General features: G+C 38.3%; 1 protein-coding gene across 1 annotated transcript in view; it reads left to right on the top strand.

The window, feature by feature from the left end:
- LOC133558991 (TRIO and F-actin-binding protein-like) overlaps positions 1-22,578 on the top strand; it is a 35,947-nt gene that overhangs the window by 9,809 nt on the left and 3,560 nt on the right. Inside the window, exons 4-11 of the mRNA XM_061910294.1 lie at positions 2,837-2,920; positions 3,107-3,201; positions 4,781-5,360; positions 5,774-6,002; positions 12,555-12,645; positions 12,807-12,903; positions 18,953-19,057; positions 20,437-20,529. Of these exons, the coding sequence (XP_061766278.1) occupies positions 2,837-2,920; positions 3,107-3,201; positions 4,781-5,360; positions 5,774-6,002; positions 12,555-12,645; positions 12,807-12,903; positions 18,953-19,057; positions 20,437-20,529 (1,374 nt within the window). The remainder of the gene's footprint in view (positions 1-2,836; positions 2,921-3,106; positions 3,202-4,780; positions 5,361-5,773; positions 6,003-12,554; positions 12,646-12,806; positions 12,904-18,952; positions 19,058-20,436; positions 20,530-22,578) is intronic.

Here is a 22,578-nt window from a genome sequence, read left to right as displayed (position 1 = left end):
TGCACTTGACTGTCTTCCCTATGATTTTAGCTCTAGACTTCTTCTGTTTGTTTGATATTGTCATTACTGCCACAAGTGGTGGAAAAGTGTATTACAACTAAGTACCAAGGCGGTCCATACAGATCACAGCTATTTTTCGGGCCTCTAGGGGGCGCTCGTGACCCTACAATGGCTCAGAAAACACTGAAATAATACGTTGCGAGAATCGTGTTGAATAAATAATTGAAAATAGGTACTAACCAAATATACTGCATAAGAAGGGACTAAAGAACTACATTAATAATGAATATGTTTCTGAACAAAACTGTCAATACCATTTACGCACAAATAAAAATACAGCTTCACCACTTCAGTCACATTTTTTGTACTTGAGAAATTTCTCTAGGATTTTAGTTTTTCTGCTTAATGTAAAATATATTCAACAAAACGTGGTCAAAAGTGTACATACACTTGTAAAGAACATCATGTCATGGCTGTCTTGAGTTTCCAATCATTTTTACAACTCTTATTTTTTTGTGATAGAGTGATTGGAGCACATACTTGCTGCTCACAAAAAAACATTCATGAAGTTTGCTTCTTTTATGAATTTATTATGGCTCTACTGAAAATGTGAGCAAAGTATGCATACAGAAAAGTTAATATTTGCTTACATGTCCCTTGGCAAGTTTCACTCCAATAAGGCACTTTAGGTAGCCATCCACAAGCTTCTGCTTGAATGTTTGACCACTCCTCTTGACAAAATTGGTGCAGTTCAGCTAAATATAATAATAATGATAATAATAATGGATGAGATTTTATATCGCGCTATTCTATTATTAGATACTCAAAGCGCTCACACCTGGTGGTGGTAAGCTACATTTGTAGCCACAGCTGCACTGGGGTAGACTGACGGAATGGAGGCTGCCGGTTTGCGCCTGTGGCCCCTCCGACCACCACCATTCATTCACTAGTGTGAGCGGCACCGGGGGCAAGGGTGAAGTGTCCTGCCCAAGGACACAACGGCAGCGATTTGGATGTCAAGAGGCGGGGAGCAAACCTGCAACCCTCCAGTTTCTGGCACGGCCTCTCTACCCACTACGCCAGGGGTGCCCATTACGTCGATCGCGAGCTACCGGTCGATCGCGGAGGGTGTGTCAGTCGATCGCAAGCCAGGCATTAAAAAAATAGACATAAAAATGAGCAATCATCAATCTTCACCAAGACTTCACTTACGTCAATTGTTTGACATTCTCGGCACACGAGGATCTTGTGAGATGACGCTGGCTGCTGCGAGCTCATTATTAAGAAAAAAATCACTGACAGGACGGATGGAGAGAAACACTTTTTATTTCAACAGACACTTGGGCCGTACCTGCTGTCAAAACTCTGAAGACCGACTGCACAGTTCCTGTCTTCACTATAAAAGCCCTGTTTCATCCTGCCTGTGCTAACAAAATAATAGTCTCAGAAAGCTGGCCTGCACAAGCTAGCAAGCTACGGAGTTTGATGCCAATGTATTTCTTATAAAGTTGTTGCACCTTTCCTGCTTCCGGCGCCTTGACCGTAATCATGGAGCGCAGGGGAAACACTTCTCCAGGGCGATGGATACTCGGGGCAACACCCTTCCCTTTACCCAGCAGTGGGTCTTCACAATTCCGGACTCCAGGGCAAAATGACGAGTCCAGCGTCTAGTTGCAAATCGTGGCTTTTTATTTACGTCTTACACACAGTCAAAATCCCACACAAAAACAGTAGAAACTCCCCCGCCCTTAGAAGCCACTCCCTCTCCTCTCTCGCCCACACACTCACTGACATCACTCACCTGCTGGCACATATTAAAGGACCACACACACATATATGCTACTCTCATAACAAAGTGTTTAAAAACGAGTATGCAAGCTGGACAAATAAGATGCAAAATCCAACCACTTTCACGTGGTATTGGACAGACAGGAGGACTTTTTTTCTTCTCCATTTGAAAATGCGGACTTTATCAGCACCACTGTCTGATTCCTATCAATGCAAGTCATCAGAATCAGGTAATACTCCAACTTATATTCTTGTCTTCATGAAAGAAAGGAATCTATATGTGTTAAACATGCTTGTATTATCATTAAACACCATTAACTTGTTAACAAAAATGTCTCTTTCATAAATAAATAAATATAAATTATAAATATGAATGAGGTAGATCTCCTCGACTTGGTCAGTTGAAAAGTAGTTCGCCTGCAGAAAAAGTGTGGGCACCCCTGCACTACGCCATACCGCCCCCATGTGTTGGTTTTCTGACATGGACTTCAGCATTGTCCACACGTTTAAGCCAGGACTTTGGGATGGCCATTCTAAAACCTTTATTCTAGCCTGATTTAGCCATTCCTTTACCACTTTTGACGTGTTTTTGGGGTCATTGTCCTGTTGGAACACCCAACTGTGCCCAAGACCCAACCTCCGGGCTGATGATTTTAGCTTGTCCTGAGGAATTTGGAGATAATCCTCCCTTTTTCATTGTCCAATTTACTCTCTGTAAAACACCAGTTCCATTGGCAGCAAAACAGGCCCAGAATATAATACAACCACCACCATGCTTGACGGTAGGCCTGGTGTTCCTGGGATTAAAGGCCTTACCTTTTCTCCTCGAAACATATTGCTGGGTATTGTGGCAAAACAGCTCCATTTTTGTTTCATCTGACCACAGAACTTTCCTCCAGAAGGTCTTATCTTTGTCCATGTGATGTCAGATGAAAGAGTTGTAGAAATGATTGGAAACTCGAAACAGCCATGATATTATGTTCTTTACAAGTGTATGTACACTTTTGACCAAAAGTGTATAAAATTATATAATCTTGGTGCACGACAGGATGTGGAAGGTGAGATCGACCTGTCCTCGTGTGTCACCGTGTCAGACTGTGACGTGGAAAACAACTACGGCTTCCAGATTCAAGTATGGTGCAGGATTTTGGCGTCATGTTAATTATTATTTATTACATGTCTCGCTGCTTCCTGTTTAACAATGTGTATGTGTGTGTTTGTGTGTGTGTGTGTGTGTGTGTGTGTGTGTGTGTGTGTGTGTGTGTGCGTGCGTGCGTGCGTGTGTGTGTGTGTGCCCTGTCTATTGATCCCACACCAGACAAAGCGGGCAGTGTTCACGCTCTCTGCAGTGACCTCGAGATCGCGACAGAACTGGGTGACGTTACTGAAGCAGGCCGTGCACAACAACACTCGGTGAGTGGGGCTCCATACTGGGAACTGGTCGTAAAAAAAAAAAAAAATGCCTGTGGACTTTAAAAAGCGAGGTCTCTGACATGGCCTGGATCATATTCCACTTCCCAAAATACCACAATTCCCCTCAGAGGGTTGAGTGAAGGTAAAGATAAAGATAGTTTGCTGTTTAGGAGAAACGCATCAATCATGACCAGTAATGAGCAGGGAAATTAAAAATCTAAATGTTGGGACACAAAACGATTCCTGGGGTGACGATTCAATTCAGAATCAACTCTTGATTCAACACGATTCTCGCAATGTATTATTTCAGTGCTTTCTTAACCATTGTTGGGCCGCCAGCGCCCCCTATAGAAAGCTGTGGTCTGTACGAGTTGCCGCGGTAGTCAGCTGTAATACACTTTTTCACCACTTGTGGCAGTAATGACAATATCCAACAAACAGAAGAAGTCTGGAGCTGAAATCATAGAGAAGACACTCAAGTACAAAAAATATGACTAAAGTGGTGAAGCTGTATTTTTACTTGCACGTAAACGTTATTGACAGTTTTTTTTCAGAAACATATTCATTATTAATGTAGTTATTTAGTATCTTCTTATGCAGTATATTTGGTTAGTACCTATTTTCAATTCTTGACTCAACACGATTCTCGCAATGTATTATTTCAGTGTTTTTGTAACCATTAGTGGGCCGCAAGCGCCCCCTAGAGGACCGACAAAAAGCTGTGGTCTGTGTGGGCCGCAGCGGTACTCAGTTGTAATACACTTTTCCACCACTTGTAGCAGTAATGACAATATCAAACAAACAGAAGAAGTCTGGAGCTGAAGTCATAGAGAAGACACTTAAGTGCAAAAAATATGACTAAAGTGGTGACACTGTATTTTTATTTGTGCGTAAATGTTATTGATTATATATATATATATATATATATATATATATATATATATATATATTTATTTTTTTATTTTTTTTTATATATATGTGTGTGTGTGTGTATATATATACATATATATGTATACACAGAATATATATATAAATATATACATACATATATATATATTTTTTTTTGTATATATATGTGTGTGTGTGTGTATATACATATATATACATACACAGAATATACATATATATATATATATATATATATATATATATATATATATATATATATATATATATGTCACTCTGCATGCAGTTGACTTTCGGCCCCTGGCCAAATGTTTTAAGCCAAATGCGGCCCCCCAGTCAAGACGATTGGACCCCCCTACTGTAGATTAAACAAGATATTAACACTTGCTGTAATTTCCCTCAGAGGAATAATAAAGTACAGTACCTAATGTCATGATAACAATAATCATGCAGTAAATTTGATCAACAAAATAATGTAAACAAAGTAGCTGAATTCAGTCAGATTTGATTTAAGTTTAATCATGACTTTTGTCAGTTTAATGTATTGCATTTCAGCAGGTAAAAGTGCTAATGTGTCTTGGAATGAAAAAAACGAATGATGAGGCGTTTGGGTGGTCTGTTTTCCTCTGATGTGTAACGTTAGCCTCCTCACTTGGCCTCTCTCTGCCCTCAGCCAATCAGACAGCGGCGGCCAGAAAGGAGACCCCCTCTCCTGTGTACCGTCGCCATGTCAACCAGCCGCTTGCTCCACCCGCCCCGACTTGGAACCTCCGGATCCCGGCACAGCAGCGACCTGCCCCCCGAATCCGCCTGCGGACCCTGGCCGGGGAGAAGAAGATTGGGACTGCGACTGGGCCAAGAGACTGGAGGAAAGGAACAGGTGGTTTGAGGACGCCGTCCCCCTCGGGGGGGCGGGCAGCCGCTGGGACTGCATGCAGCTGAAGAGGGGGAGTGTACCCGTGCCGGTCATCCACACCATGGACTCCCAGGTCAGCAAGAAGTGGACGGAATTGGAGAGGCTGTCGTTCAGGGGCATGACCGCCCAGTCGCTCATCGGCACCCAGGCGTATCGAACCACCACGCCCCATTCCGGGGGGGCTCTGGACCCGTCCCAGGCGTGCCGATCAGGCTCTGATACGCTTGAAGAGTTAGTCGGTGGTTTGCCCACAGACTCTCCCTGCTCTGAGGAGGCTTCCCCACCTGGGAGTGGGTCACACCTGGTTCAGAACACAGCTGAAAGCCTACAAAAGGAGGTGAGGAAAACACGGTTTTACCAATCATGCATTGACCTTAATAATTCCCCAATATGGAGGATGATAGGATAACAGTCCTTCGGATGGATAATCCAGCTTTACATGTGGAACCCATGATTCATTCACTGTTGCTGCTAAGCTACATTGGTGGCCACACCTACCCTGGGTCCTACTGACAGAACGATGGCTGCCAATAAACCTGGGCGGATATTCCATAAGTCCAATTAAACCAGCCATCCAGGAGAATGAACTCCATAACTTTGCCAGCCTCCATAAATTGCCATTGATTGATGGATTGAAACTTTTTTATTAGTAGATTGCACAGTACAGCACATATTCCGTACAACTGACCACTAAATGATAACACCCGATTACAGTGTGTTACAAAATATCAGTTATATTCTCTCTTACAGGCTCTATCCCTTCGAAAGCATGAGTTGGAAAATGTGAAGAAAGAGCGTGCGGCCAGGTTGGACAGCCCCTGTGGACCCGGGGCCCCGTGCAGGGCCATGCTTGAAGCTATGGAAGCAGCTCACCAGCAAGAAGTGCAGGAGCTGCAGGAGAAGCAGGAGAGGAAGATGAAAGAAGTGGAGGCAGGAAGAGAGAGGATGCTGCAGGAGGAGCGACGAGCTGCAGCTGAAGGTCACCACTAAGTTCACTCTTATTCCCCTTTGTTATATATTCCTGATTTTGGTCTATTTATTTTGTTATGAGTACATGTAAAAAAAAAATTATATTTAATATTAAAAATAAATAAAAATAAAAACAAAAAACTCTGAGATAAACATAACAAAACATGCTTGTGGGAGCATACATATGGTTTCCCGCGAGTAAGTTAATCTAAAATATGTTTTTTTAAACTCTTGATTTTATTTAGTTGTATTTAATTTTTTTCCAACAAATGTACATAGACTTCTTTGAAAAAACATATACGTATATATTTTTTTACACACAAAAAATGAATGAATAAATAAATAACCACGCCTTCCACCCGAATGCAGCTGAGATAGTGTCCAGCGACCCCCCACAACCCCGAACGGGACAAGCGGTAGAAAATGGATGGATGGATGAACAAAAAATGTAATTAATATATATATATATATAATATATATACATATATATATATATATATATATATACAGTATATATATATATATATATATATATATATATATATATATATATATATATATATAATATATACACATGTTTATGAATAAATAATAAAAAATAATAATTATAGATAAACATAACAAAACATGCTTGTGGGAGCATATGACCCCCCCCCCCTCCTCTAGTAGTTTACTTATAATCCAAAAGGTGTTGTTTTTTTTACTATTGATTTTATTTAGTTGTATTTAATTTTTTTAAACAAATAAACATAGAATTCAATGGAAAAAAAATGGTTTTTAAACTAAAAAAGGGAGTATAAAATGCAATTATACTACTTGTTGTATTTAAACTCATATGCATATATATGTTTATAAATAACATATATATATATATATATATATATATATATATTTGCATGTGTGTGTATATATATATGTACACACATATATATATATATATATATATATATATATATATATATATATATATATATATATATACGTACACACATACATATACATAAGTGTGTATACAGGTACATGTATGTATATATATTTACACATATGTCTTGATTGGATTATCCAGAGAATAGTGCTCGATACCGTGGTAGAGTGCAATATGTAGGTGTGGGAAAAATCACAAGACTACTTCATCTCTACAGAACTGTTTCATGAGGGGATCCCTCAATCATCAGGAGATTTTAATGGAAGCATTCACATACAATGGTTTATATAGGTCACAGAGTGGGTGGGTACAGGCAGGCATAGGGGCGTGGTGATTTGCTCATGTGTTACCTACGAGGTGTTTCCGTCTGTGGCGGCAAGTTGAAATGATTTCACTGCGCTTGTTGAGGGATGATAGATCTGGAGGATATATAATAAACCGTTTCTCTTTTAAGCATAGGTTGCATCTTTTATTACCACTGTTGTAAGGTGTGCTGGATGAAAGAATTTGCCATGTTATTGAATATTCAACATTATTGTCTTTGAGGTTCCAAATGTGTTTGCTGAGTTCTGTAGAATTCCGCAAAGTCTGGTTTCTAAAGGAGGCGTTGTGGTTAGTCCATCTTGTTTTGAACGCTCCTTCGGTTAATCCTACATATGTGTCGGATGTGTTAATGTCCTTGCGTGTTACCTTTGCTTGGTAAACGACTGATGTCTGTAAGCACCCTCCGTTGAGAGGGCAATCAGGTTCCTTGCGACAGTTACATTCCTTATTGGTTTCAGAGTCGTTTAGTCTGGGGGTGGGCACTCCTTTTGCAATTGCTCTGTTGTGGTTTGAAATGATTTGTTGTATGTTATTCATACAGCTGTAGCTCAATTTAATGTTGTTTTTGTTGAATATTTTTCTTAGGGTGTTGCCTTTGGGGAAGTGTTTGTCGATCAGAGTGAGGAACTTGTGGCCGATATTGGTTGAGACGTTTTTGCTGAATGGCGGATAGTACCAGATGATGTTGTTTCGTCTTCTGCTCTTTTTTGGTTGGTTTCCTGGAGTGGGTTCATTGGTGAGGGTGAAGTTGTATCCGCTTTCATCAAGTGCTTTCTGGTACGGGGGGGTTGCTTGGTCGAATTCAGCTTTGTTAGATGACAGCATCGATAGTCTTTTATTAATTCCGGTAGGTATTCTATGGGGAGTTTTGACAGAGCAGAAACGTGTGAACTCGTTGGGAGTTTCCTCCTCTCCCAGCTTGCTAGCCTCAACCTGAACTTTGGTATTTACCGTGATGACGGACTGGCAGTGTGCTGCGCCTCCCCAAGGAGCAGCGAGAACACCAAGAAGCGCATATGCCAAATCTTCAAAGAAAACGGCCTACGGATCATGATTGAAGCCAACAAGCAAACCGTCAACTTCCTCGACGTCACTTTCAACCTGAGAAATAACAGCTACCAACCATTCACGAAACCCAACACAACACTCCAATACGTGCACCATGACAGCAACCACCCACCCACCACCACAAAAAGAATACCTACCGGAATTAATAAAAGACTCTCGATGCTGTCATCTAGCAAAGCTGAATTCGACCAAACAACCCCCCCGTACCAGAAAGTACTTGATGAAAGCGGATACAACTTCACCCTCACCTATGAACCCACTCCAGGAAACCAACCAAAAAAGAGCAGAAGACGAAACAACATCATCTGGTACAATCCGCCATTCAGCAAAAACGTCTCAACCAATATCGGCCACAAGTTCCTCACTCTGATCGACAAACACTTCCCCAAAGGCAACACCCTAAGAAAAATATTCAACAAGAACAACATTAAATTGAGCTACAGCTGTATGAATAACATACAACAAATCATTTCAAACCACAACAAAGCAATTGCAAAAGGACTGCCCACCCCCAGACTAAATGACTCTGAAACCAATAAGGAATGTAACTGTCGCAAGAAACCTGATTGCCCTCTCAACGGAGGGTGCTTACAAACATCAGTCGTTTACCAAGCAAAGGTAACACGCAAGGACATTAACACATCCGACACATACGTTGGATTAACTGAAGGAGCATTCAAAACAAGATGGAATAACCACAACGCCTCCTTTAGAAACCAGACTTTGCGGAATTCTACAGAACTCAGCAAACACATTTGGAACCTCAAAGACAATAATGTTGAATATTCAATAACATGGCAAATTCTTGCATCCAGCACACCTTACAACAGTGGTGATAAAAGATGCAACCTATGCTTAAAAGAGAAACGGTTTATTATATATCCTCCAGATCTATCATCCCTCAACAAGCACAGTGAAATCATTTCAACATGCCGCCACAGACGGAAACACCTCCTAGGTAACACATGAGCCAATCACCACGTCCCTACGCCTGCCTGTACCCACCCACTCTGTGCCCTATGTAAACCATTGTAAGTGAATGCTTCCATTAAAATCTCCTGATGATTGAGGGAACCCCTCATGAAACAGTTCTGTAGAGATGAAGTAGTCTTGTGATTTTTCCCACACCTACATATTTACACATATGTATGTGTATATGTATGATTATAAATAAATAATAAAACAATAATAATCATAGATAAACATAATAAAACATAATTGTGGGAGCATACATATTTTGTATATATATATATATATAATTATGTGTATTTAATCTTTTCAAACAAATATACATTGACTTCATTGGGAAAAAAATGTAGGTTTTTAAACTAAAAAGGAATATACAATGCAATTATAATACTTTTTTTGCTTAAAGTTTTTTTAATATATACATATATATCCATATATGTTATTATACATATATATATATATATATATGTGTGTATATATGTTTATATATATATATATATATATATATATATATATATATATATATATATATATATATATATGTCTTGATTGGATTATCCAGAGAATAGTGCTCGATACCGTGGTAGAGCAAAATATGTAGGTGTGGGAAAAATCACAAGACTACTTCATCTCTACAGAACTGTTTCATGAGGGGTTCCCTCAATCAAAATCTCCTGATGATTGAGGGAACCCCTCATGAAACAGTTCTGTAGAGATGAAGTAGTCTTGTGATTTTTCCCACACCTACAAATATATATATATATATATATATATATATATATATACTTCCAAAGACATGCACCTGGGGATAGGTTGATTGGCAACGCTAAATGTTCCCCCAGTGTGTGAATGTGAGTGTGAATGTTGTCTGTCTATCTGAGTTGGCCCTGTGATGAGATGGCGACTTGTCCAGGGTGTAACCCGCCTTCCGCCCGATTGTAGCTGAGATAGGCACCAGCGCCCTCCGCAACATCAAAGGGGAATAAGAGGTAGAAAATGGAAGGATATATATATATATATGTAATAAATAATTAAATAATAATAATCATGGATATACATACCAAAACATGCTTGTTCGAGTATACGTATGATTTACCCGCAGTAGTTCACTTATTATCTACAAGGTGTTTTTTTTCTCTCGATTTTTTGTAACTTATATTTAATTTTTACAAACAAATGTACATAGACTTCGTTGAAAAAACATATATATATATGTTTTTAAACTAAAAAAGGAGTATAAAATTCAATTATATATTTTTTGTTTGATTGTTTTAAAGGCCTACTGAAATGAGATTTTCTTATTGAAACGGGGCTAGCAGGTCCATTCTATGTGTCATACTTGATCATTTTGTGATATTGCCATATTTTTGCTGAAAGGATTTAGTAGAAAACATCAACGATAAAGTTCGCAACTTTTGGTGCTGATAAAAAAGCCTCGCCTTTACCGGAAGTCGCAGACCATGACGTCACAAGGTTGAGGGCTCCTCACGTCCTCACATTGTTTTTAATGGGAGCCTCCAGCAGCAAAAGCTATTCGGACCGAGAAAACGACAATTTCCCCATTAATTTGAGCGAGGATGAAAGATTCGTGGATGATATTGATAGCGAAGGACTAGAAAAAAAAATTAATAATATAATAAAAAGCGACGGCTCTAGGCGGCGGCAGTGTGAGTGTTTCAGATGTGATTAGACACATTTACTAGGATAATTCTGGAAGATCCATTATCTGCTTATTTTTTTGATAGTGTTTTAGTGAGATTGTAAAGACATACCTCGAGGTCGGATGGCTGCGGTGAACACGCAGTGTCTCGGAGAGAAGCCGAGGAGCCCAAGCTCACAGCTGCCTTTTAAACAGCTACTGCAGGAGGACGAATAATCCAATGATGTATCCGGTACGATATATATCACAATTTTCCCATCCACAAACATGCTGGTTGACGTAGAGAAACATGTTCGCTTGGCCGCTCTGTTTTAAAAACAAAGAAACACCGGCTGTGTCTCGGTGCTAAAGACAGCTGCAATACATCGCTTTCCACCAACAGCATTGTTTTTTATAGTCTTCATTATTAATTGAACGAATTGAAAAAGATTCAGCAACACAGATGTCCAAATTACTGTGTAATTATGCGATGAAAAGAGAAAACTTTTAGCCGTAACTGGTGCTGAGCTAATATTTTCTTACAGTCCGCGACGTCACGCACACGCGTCATCATTCCGCGACATTTTCAACAAGAAACTCCTCGGGAAATTTAAAATTGCAATCTAGTCAACTAAAGTGACCGTATTGGCATGTGTTGCAATGTTAATATTTCATCATTGATATATAAACCATCAGACTGCGTGGTCGGTAGTAGTGGGTTTCAGTAGGCCTTTAAAACCTATATATACTTGTTCATAAATAAATAATTAAAACATAATCATAGTCAGGACAATAAAACAAGTTGTTTTCAGAACTTGAAAAATTACCTGGTTTTCCCGGGATTCCATACTATCATTTTTCTATTAAAAAACTGTTACTACTTCAACATTTATTGATCGATTTAAACAATTCCAACACCAACCAACTCAACCCAGTCAGGACGTTCATGCTCCTAATCATTTTCTAAAAATCCCGCTGTACCCCAAATTTCCAGGAAGTTACCATTGAAATGAATGGGACATTTTTTCAAGTTACACAATTCCCACATTTTTCAACCTATTCAAACCATTCCAACACCAACACAGTCCACTCATCCTGGACATTCAAACTAACACTTTCCCAAGTTCACTACCAAATTCCGGTGTATAGGTTGCCCTCTAGTGGGTTCCTCGGACCACCACACACTGCCAGGAGAGCCCGTAATTCAGGGTCTAACACTGTTTAATTTGCATCAGTATCGATAGGTTTCTACTTTCCTGCACAATGTCTTTTTCCTTGCGTCCGCTCATCAGCACCTCCAACTGCAATAACGTGTCTCCATCCGGCTGCTGTTAATAAAGGTGACAGGTGATTAGATAACAAAGCCCACCTGGGCCATCTACTCACCTGTCGCTGTCTTTGAGGCCGGTCCTGGCACACCCTGCTCCGCAGCAGGCCCGCAGGCCATGCCCCCCTCCACATCCGGTTTCCCTGGAAATTCAAACTCTTTCACATTCAAACCATTCCAACATTCAAACTATTCTTACATTCTTACCGCATTCTGTCAGCATTTCACTTCAACGAGCAGACGTCGCTTCCAAAAAGTCCTTCTTTTGATGGACTTGTCTATCTCGTAATGTTTGAACGCTCTCTTCCAGCAATGGAGGCTATGCGAGCGGCCCACAGGGAGGAGCTGCAGGCCAGGAGGTCGCTGGCTGGAGACATGGAGACGTCCTCCACAGGAGACATGTGAGGGATGAGAAGATCTCTGTCGTGCACGATCACTAGTTCACTGCACTCTGTGTGTGTGTGTGTGTGTGTGTGTGTGTGTGTGTGTGTGTGTGTGTGTGTGTGTGTGTGTGTGTGTGTGTGTGTGTGTGTGTGTGTGTGTGTGTGTGTGTGTGTGTCAGGTGCCTGCCTGAAGGAGCCGTGAAGAGCAGCCCTGGTAGACGAACAGAGCTTGGATGCAAAGTGGGAGGGATGGAGCAGCTCCGGAGAGAGAACCAGGTCCATGTAGTCAATGTTCTACTTCAGCACAAACCAGACGTGTCCAAACCTTTTTTTATTTAAATAATAAATAAATAAATGCTAAAACAGACCAAACTTTGTGTCAATGTTCTAATATAGGGGAGTTAATATATTATTATCAATTATTAGTTGGAACTTTTTGTCATTCCATTTCAATTTTTTTTGCTCTTTTTCGCACATTTTAATGCTGTTTTTTCTCTGTGAAAATAGAAATATAATTATAATTCTAATAATATTAAGCATAGTGTCAAATATTCTGCCTTTACGAAAATATAAATGTTTAATTATACATTTAAAAGTGTTTACTTTTGTAGTTCAAATGAATTAATTCATAGGAGAGTAACATTTTTTTTTTTTATTAACTAACTAAATTTTGTTTGTATACATTTTTATTTTGATAGCTTCCAATATTTTAGAAATCTAAATTTTTTCCACCAATGGCCGCATACTGAAAAGTAAAGTACACATGGGCCATTTTTTTTATTTTTTTATTTAAAAACAAATGATAAAACATTGTGTCAATGTTCTAATACAGGGGACTAAATGTATTATTATTTATTATTAGTTGGAACTTTTTGTCATTGCATTTAAATTTTTTTGCTATTTTTCTTACATTTTTAATGCTGTTTTTTCTCTGTAAGAATATAATTATAATAATATTAAGCATAGTGTCAAATATTCTGCCTTTACGAAAATATAAATGTTTAATTACACATTTAAAAGTGTTTACTATTGTAGTTCAAATTTTTCAAATACATTAATTCATAGGAGTGTAATATGTATTTTTTTTATTAACTAGCTAAATTTGGTTTGTATTCATTTTTATTCGGAGAGCTTCCAATACTTTAGACGCCTAAACTTTTTCCACCAATGGCCGCACAATGAAAAGTACAGTACACATGGGCCATTTTGATATATATATATTTTTTTTTTTAAATGCTAAAACGGACAAAACTTTGTGTCAATGTTCTAATAAGTATATTATTATCAATTATTAGTTGGCACTATTTGTCATTGCATTTCAATTGTTTTGCTCTTTTTCATACATTTATAATGTTTTTTTTTCCCCTGTAAGAATAGAAATATAATTATAGTTATAATAATATTAGGCATAGCGTCAAATATTCTCCCTTTATGAAAATATAAATGTATAATTACACAGTTTAAAGTGTTTATTATTGTAGTTCTAATTTTTCAAATGAATTAATTCATAAAAGGGTAATCTTTTTTTTATCAACTAACTAAATTTTGTTTATATTAATTTTTATTTTGAGAGCTTCCAAAATTTTAGACATCTAAACTTTTTCCACCAAGGGCCACATTTTATTTTATTAAAAAAAAAAAATTGCGAAAACAGATTTGAAGACAAAACTTTGTGTGAATGTTCTAATACAGGGGACTAGTATAATATTATCAATTATTAGTTGGAACTTTTTCTCATTACATTTCAATTGTTTTGCTCTTTTTGGTACATTTCTAATGTTGTTTTTCCTTGTAAGAATAGAATAATAATACGGTTGTGTAACTGCATACTGTGTCTAAAATTATGCCTTTACAAAAATAATAATGTTAATTACACATTTAACTGTGTTCATGATAGTAGTTGTAACTTTCAAATTATTCTTAAGTTAGTAATATTTTAAATTTTTCCTAAACTAGCCAAACTTTGTTCGTATTCATTGTTATTTTGAGAGCTTCCAATATTTTAGACAGCTAAACTTTTTCCACCAACGGCCACATTCTGAAAAGTTAGGCATGTGGGGGCCTTTTTGATGTATTTTTATTTTAAACAACTTTTTGCAAAAAAACAGATTTAAAGACAAAACTTTGTGTCAATGTTCTAATATAGGGGACTAGTATATTTTAATCAATTATTAGTAGGAACTTTTTCTCATTCCATTTCAATTTTTTTGCTCTCTTTCATACATTTTGAATGTTGTTTTTTTGCCTGTAAAGAATATAATAATAATAATAATAATAATAATAATAATAATACGGTTGTGTAACTGCATACTGTGTCCAAAATTATGCCTGAACAAAACGATTAATGTTTAATTACACATTTAACAGTATTTATTATAATACTCATCATTTTTAAATTATTTATAAGTTAGTAATATTTTTAATTAACTAACTAAACTTTGTTTGTATTAATTTTTATTTTGAAAGCTTCCAATATTTTAGACAACTAAATTTTTTCCACCAAGGGCCACATTCTGAAAAGTTAAGCACACAGGGGCTATTTTAATATTTTTTTATTTTAAACCATTTTAATCAAAAAACAGATTTAAAGACAAAACTTTGTATCAATGTTCTAATATAAGGGACTAGTATATTATTATCAATTATTAGTAGGAACTTTTTCTCATTCCATTTTAATTTTTTTGCTCTTTTTCGTACATTTTGTATGTTGTTTTTTCCTCTGTAAAGAATAGAAAAATAATAATAATAATATTATTAATAATAATAATAATAATATGGTTTTGTAACTGCATACTGTGTCCAAAAGTATCCCTCTACAAAAATATTAATGCTTAATTACACATTTAACAGTGTTTATTATATTAGTTGTAATTTTCAAATTATTCATAGGTTTGTAATATTTTAAAAATTTCATTCTGAGAGCTTCCAATATTTTAGACATCTGAACTTTTTCCACCAACGGCCGCATACTGAAAAATAAAGTACACATTGGCCATTTTCATATTTTTTCATTAAAAAAAAAAAAAAAAGCTAAAACAGACAAAACTTTGTGTCAATGTTCTAATACAGGGGACTAAGTATATTATTATCAATTATTAGTTGGTAACTTTTTTCATTACATTTCAATTGTTTTTCTCTTTTTGTACATTTTTAATGTTGTTTTTCCCTGTAAGAATAGAATAATAATAATAATACGGTTGTGTAACTGCATAGTGTGTGTAAAATTATGCCTGTACAAAAATATTAATGTTCAATTACAAATTTAACAGTGTTTATTATTGTTGTTGTAATATTTCAGATTCATTCATTCATAAGTTATATTATTCTCAATCTATTAACTAATTTACAAACTTTGTTTAGATATATTTGTTTTATTTTATTGTTATTTTGAGAGCTTCTAATATTTTAGATCAGGAGTGTCTAAACCTTTTCCACCAAGGGCCACACATACTCAAATCAAGTATAAAGGGGTTATTTTATACATACCGTATATATATATATATATATATATATATATATATATATATATATATATATATATATATATATATATATATATACATTTTTTTTCTTTTAGTATGCTAAAAACAGATATTATACATATGTTTAAAGAAAAAAACTGTGCGTTATAGGTCCCCAACCACCGGTCCAGGGACCTCTACCTGTCCTTGAGACATTTGCTACCAGGCCACACAGAAACATGAATCAATTTATAAACTACCGCATGTATTCTGTTGTGCTAAAATGAACTAAATTAATAATAAATATGTTTCTTAACCAAACTGTCAAAAGTGCAAATGAAAATACAATTTCACCACGTTATTCCTAATTTTTGCGCTTAAGGAATTTCTCTATGACTTCTTCTGCTGGTTTGATGTTGTCATTACTGCCACAAGTGGTGGAAAAGTGTATTACAACTGAGCAATGCTGGTAGTTATACGGACCACAGCTGAGAAACACATACAGTCCTGGTCAAAAGTTTACGTACACTTGTAAAGGACATCATGTCATGGCTGTCTTGAGTTTTCAATCATTTCTACAACTCCTATTGTTTTGTGATTGGAGCACATACTTGTTGGTCACAAAGCTTCTGGTTGAATTTTTGACCACTCCTCTTGTCAAAATTGGTGCCGTTCAGCTAAATGTGTTGGTTTTCCGACATGGACTTGTTTCTTCAGCATTGTCCACACGTTTAAATCAGAACTTTAGGAAGGCCATTCTAAAACCTTAATTGTAGGCTGATTTAGTCATTCCTTAACCACTTTTGACGTGTGTTTGGGGTCATTGTCCTGTTGGAACACCCAACTGCGCCCAAGACCCGACCTCCGGGCTGATGATTTAGCTTGCCGTGAAGAATTTGGAGGTAAACCTCCTATTCCATTGGCAGCAAAACAGGCCCAGAGCATAATACTACCACCACCATGCCTGCCGGTAGGTGTCAGGTTCAAACCCCGATGACATCTATTAAACAGACAAGAAGCAAGATATTAAACCGAGACAGGATCCAATTTGGCTCGTGAGGAGAAACGTCCGGGCTGTACTCTTGTACAGTCTTCCACCACGCCCGGACAAAATGGTTGCATGCTTCCGCTTTTATTTGGACTTTCCCCGATTACATAGCAACAGCTAAGGGGAGACGGGGTCGTAAAAATCTATTGCACTCGGTCAAAAAAAAGTTTGAAGAAAAGATGCCTGGAGCTTGCGTCAGGTCCTGCTTCCTCGCCGCTTTGTAGATCTCTGGTCAAGACAAGAATTTTATGTGGATCACAATAGATTAAAAAAAATAAAAAGACACCTTCATGTCGCTTCCCATCATACACAGTGGAGTTTTACCAGCCTTTTTTTGGTAAAATCAAAGACAGCTTTTGTCTCCTCGCCGGGAACAGAAGCTTTTGTGATAACTTACATACAATTATTCTGACAGTAGGTGTGGTATTCCTGGAATTAAAGGCCTCACCTTTTCGCCCCCAAACATATTGCTGGGTATTGTGGCCAGACAGCTCCATTTTTGTTTCATCTGACCTCACGTGGACAATGATAAGACCTTCCGGAGGAAAGTTCTGTGTATGTGCTCCAATTTCAAGTATGTGCTCCAATCACTTTATCACAAAAAAATAAGGGTTGTGGAAATGATTGGAAACGCAAGACAGCCCTGAAATTATCTTCTTTACAAGTGTATGTAAACTTTTGACCACGACAGTATATTACATTCCGCTCCCGGCCCTATGGTTAAGAAACACTGTGAACGTCTCTCTATGCGGGTAGGGTTCTCCTGAGGCCCATGGATCTTCTTGAGCCCGGGTAGAAGGTTTGAACAAGTCTTTTATTTTTATATACACTCATGTGAAGGAATTTTCAGTCCTGTGTGCTCGTGGTCGGTCGTTCTTTCTCTCGTCGGGCGTGCGCGCTCTGCTCTCATCCGCCCTCTTCCCTCATGGCCGCGGCCCCCTGCTGATAAAGGTGACAGGTGATTAGAGAATTAGTCCCAGCTGGGTAATCTACTCACTTGTCAGCTGGGCTTCAAAGCCGGGCCATACACACTCCATTCCCGCAGGAGGCGCGCCTACCATGCCCCCCTCCACACACTGGTATATAGTATATGCTATCTAGGTGCCGGTGATCATCTCTCGGCAAAGAAACAAGCCCAGGACTCCCACAACATTTTCATGCACATTTTTTTTGCTGTTTTTATCTGCCACACGTGGAAAGCCAGTCCCTGAAAATAATAATAATAATAATAGATTTTATATGTAAAAAAAACTTCACATTGAGTAAACAACTTCAAAGTGCTACAGTGTATTAAAAAAAAGATTTAAAAAAAAAAACTACAACAGCCAAATAGCTAGAACTAGTATGCATACCGATATATCTAAAAAAGGCTTTTTTAAAAAGAAGGGTTTTGAAACCTTTTTTAAAAGCATCCACAGTCTGCGGTGCTCTCAGGTGGTCAGGGAGAGCATTCCACAGACTGGGAGCGGTGGAGCAGAAAGCCCGGTCCCCCATTGTTTGTAGCTTTGTCCTCGGATGTTGGAGGAGGTTAGCATACATTAAGTCTAGTGGAAATAAGGTTGGGGACCCCTGTTATAGGTCATTTATTTTAAAAATGTCAGCTTTTTCTCACTCCATTTACATTTTTTCCTCTGTATTCTTACATTTTTGCTGTTTTTCACGAAGACATGGTGCAGGCCAACAAAACTTTGTCTCCAGGCCGCAAATGGCACTTTCGACGCCCCTGCTTATAAAAAATCACAATCAAAATCTCTCATAATTTTTTTTTTTTTTATCATCAAAGTATTTTGTTTCAATGTTATTTTTCTTCCCCCAGGAGCTTAAAGACAAGCTGGCCGCAGAGATGAGCCGCATGCGGGCTTTCATCACAGGCCAAAGGCCGGAAGTGGCGTCCCTTGGCAACGCCGCGTCACAAGTTGAGGTGACGACGACAATAATCTGCCCAAATGACAACATTTGGCACCTTCGCGACACAAGTCAAGGGCGTATTAGCAGCACGACTTAATGGTTTTAATTGAAAGAGACAAATGTTGGAAGAAGATTATTCAAACTGAGGCATCCCCTGATGCAACATTATCACCAGCCTGTTTCATCATGGCCTTGTTAGTGGTTACATTGAGAAGCACACGTTGCCACCTGCTGGTGGATTTACAGCAGTGCAGCACTAATTGTTCTCATCACCAGGTTGGGGATTGGTGGATAGGGCAGATGTGACCAGTGATATGGGGACACTCTTGAAAAAAAAGCCTATTTTTTGCACACAACAACTGCGGCAAACATGCCTTTTTAAATGTTTTTCTCCAATTTAACATTTTATAACATCAAAACGGGTCTCATGACGTATGTCCATGAAAAGGTTTCAGGTTAAGCAGATCAATCGACGTCGTTGACTCTGGACTTTCACTTTTTTATTTTTTTATTTTTCTTTTGTCTGCTTTTCCTTGTATTTTTATTTTACTTATGTATTTATATTGAAAAATGTACATACAAACACCTGTGGCAAACGTGCATTTTTTAAGGTTAAGCAAATCAATCGACGTCGCTGACTCAGAACTTTGCTTTTTAAATGTTTCTTCTTTTTTTGTTGCTTTTCCTTGTATTTTTATCTTATTTATGTTTTATATTGAACAGTACACACACAAACACCTGTGGCAAATGTGCATTTGTTTAAGGTTAAGCAAACCAATCGACGTCGCTGACTGAAAACATTCACTTTTTAAAGTGAATGTTTTAAAGTAAAACGTAAGTTTTACTTTTATAAATCGACGCATTATGTAGAAAAAAAATTTGCTTGGAGCTTAATATAGTTGACAAAAATGTCTATGTTACCATCATTTATAAATATGCCAAAATTGTGTAGCGGGGCACTAATTGTTCTCATCACCGGAGTGAGGATTGGTGCATAGGGCGGATGTGACTAGTGATAAGGGGACACACTTCCGGAAAGAAGTCTGATATTAAATTCACCAGCTCAGAATTACTGCTCTCTCGCCTCATTATCACGACTTCCACAGCAAGTTTTTTTTATAAAGAACGTAACGCGAAATAAAGACAACTTGAAATATCTTCGACACACAAACGAATGCGCCGTTTCTTCGAAGCAAGGAGCAGAAAGAATGGTATTACATAAAAGCCACTCAAAATGACGGTCACAACAATCCCCCACCTTTGGGAAAATCTCATGACGTCACTTAAAGGGGCCGCGTCGAAATTCTCCTAAGTGTGAAACAAGAATAGAACAATGGCGTCAAAGTTGTGGTGAATGAGGTCCTTAAAGCGATTTCACGTTTCGTCTCCCAGACGCTGCTCCGAGCCAAGGAGGAGGTGGTCCGGTCTCTGAGGAACGAGGTCAGCCGTTTGCAGGACGAGATGCGGCGTTGGTCTCCCGCCAAGGTACGGTCCAGTTGGCCACAGCATTAGGTACACCTGCACAACTACATGCGTCATCACTTTCTTTATTATTACATTCACGTTTTACACTTGTTTTCTCTAATTCCGCAGCGATACATCTGTTTTGCCTGTCTAATTGTAAATAATGCAGACGAGGCGAGTTGGCGGAGTTTTCAACGTTTACTCACACATCTTGCTCATACCCACATTCTAGCGACACTTTACGGAGCTACCGCGCATGCTCGTCAATGCTGTTGCATGCTGGGTAGTGTAGTTCTTATATTCCCTAGCTCAGTGGTTATCAAATGGGGGTACTGGAAGGTATGCCAAGGGGTACGTGAGATTTTTTTTAAAATATTCTAAAAAATAGCAACAATTCAAAAATCCTTTATAAATATATTTACTGAATAATACTGCAACAAAATATGAATGTAAGTTTATAAATTGTGAACAGAAATGCAACAATGCAATATTCCGTGTTGACAGCTAGATTTTTTTGTGCACATGTTCCATAAATATTGATGTTAAAGATTTATTTTTTTGTGAAGAAATGTTTAGAATGAAGTTGATGAATCCAGATGGATCTCTATTACAATCCCCAAAGAGGGCACTTTAAGTTGATGATTACTTCTAAATGTAGAAATCTTTATTTATCATTGAATCACTCGTTTATTTTTCAACAAGTTTTTAGTTATTTTTATATCTTTTTTCCAAATAGTTCAAGAAAGACCACTACAAATGAGCAATATTTTGCACTGTTATACAATTTAGTAAATCAGAAACTGATGACATAGTGCTGTATTTTACTTCTTTATCTCTTTTTTTTCAACCAAAAATGCTTTGCTCTGATTAGGGGGTACTTGAATTAAAAAAATGTTCACAGGGGGTACATCACTGAAAAAAAGTTTAGAACCACTGCCCTAGCTCATATCATAACAACACCAAGCAGTCATATCACTTGGTTTAAAGTGCAAGCTTTTTGAGCTAATTTTGCAACTGTTTACCCTACAGTTAACCGGGTATGTGACACTCTTTAACTGTTAACATGCTAACAATAAAATGATAACTTTTTTTTCGCTAATTTTACTTTTTTTTTTTTCTTTAATTCTGCAGCGATACACCTTGCAGTCATATCACTTGGTTTGTGAAACAAGCTCACTGTTAGCGTGTTAACGTTAGCATGCTAGCATTAAAGTGCGGGCTTTTTGAGCTAATTTTGCAACTGTTTACCCTACAGTTAACTTGGTATGTGACACTTAACTGTTAGCATGCTAACAATAAAATGCTAACTTTAATAGTTAATTTTTACACTTTTTTTCTGTAATTCCATACACAGAGTCAAATAAATCGGTATGTGACACAAGCTAACTGTTAGCATGCTAACTTTTTGAGCTAGTTTTGACACCGTTCACACCAGTTTAACTTGGTATGTCCATCCATCCATCCATCTTCTTCCGCTTATCCGAGGTCGGGTCGCGGGGGTAGCAACCTAAGCAGGGAAGCCCAGACTTCCCTCTCCCTAGCCACTTCGTCTAGCTCTTCCCGGGGGATCCCGAGGCGTTCCCAGGCCAGCTGGGAGACATAGTCTTCCCAACGTTTCCTGGGTCTTACCCGTGGCCTCCTACCGGTTGGACGTGCCCTAAACATCTCCCTCGGGAGGCTTTCGGGTGGCATCCTGACCAGATGCCCGAGCCACCTCATCTGGCTCCTCTCGATGTGGAGGAGCAGCGGCTTTACTTTGAGGTCCTCCCGGATGACAGAGCTTCTCACCCTATCTCTAAGGGAGAGCCCCGCCACACAGCGGAGGAAACTCATTTTGGCCGCTTGTACCCGTGCTCTTATCATTTCGGTCATGACCCAAAGCTCATGACCATAGGTGAGGATGGGAACGTAAATCGACCGGTAAATTGAGAGCTTTGCCTTCCGGCTCAGCTCCTTCTTCACCACAACGGATCGGTACAACGTCCGCATTACTGGAGACGCCGCACCGATCCGCCTGTCGATCTCACGATCCACCTTTCCCCCACTCGTGAACAAGACTCCTAGGTACTT

This window comes from Nerophis ophidion, linkage group LG01 (assembly GCF_033978795.1).
Source record: "Nerophis ophidion isolate RoL-2023_Sa linkage group LG01, RoL_Noph_v1.0, whole genome shotgun sequence".
NCBI classification, from domain to species: Eukaryota; Metazoa; Chordata; class Actinopteri; order Syngnathiformes; family Syngnathidae; genus Nerophis; species Nerophis ophidion.
Note: the sequence above shows the minus strand (reverse complement) of the source record. Positions and strands in the feature narration are given on the sequence as shown.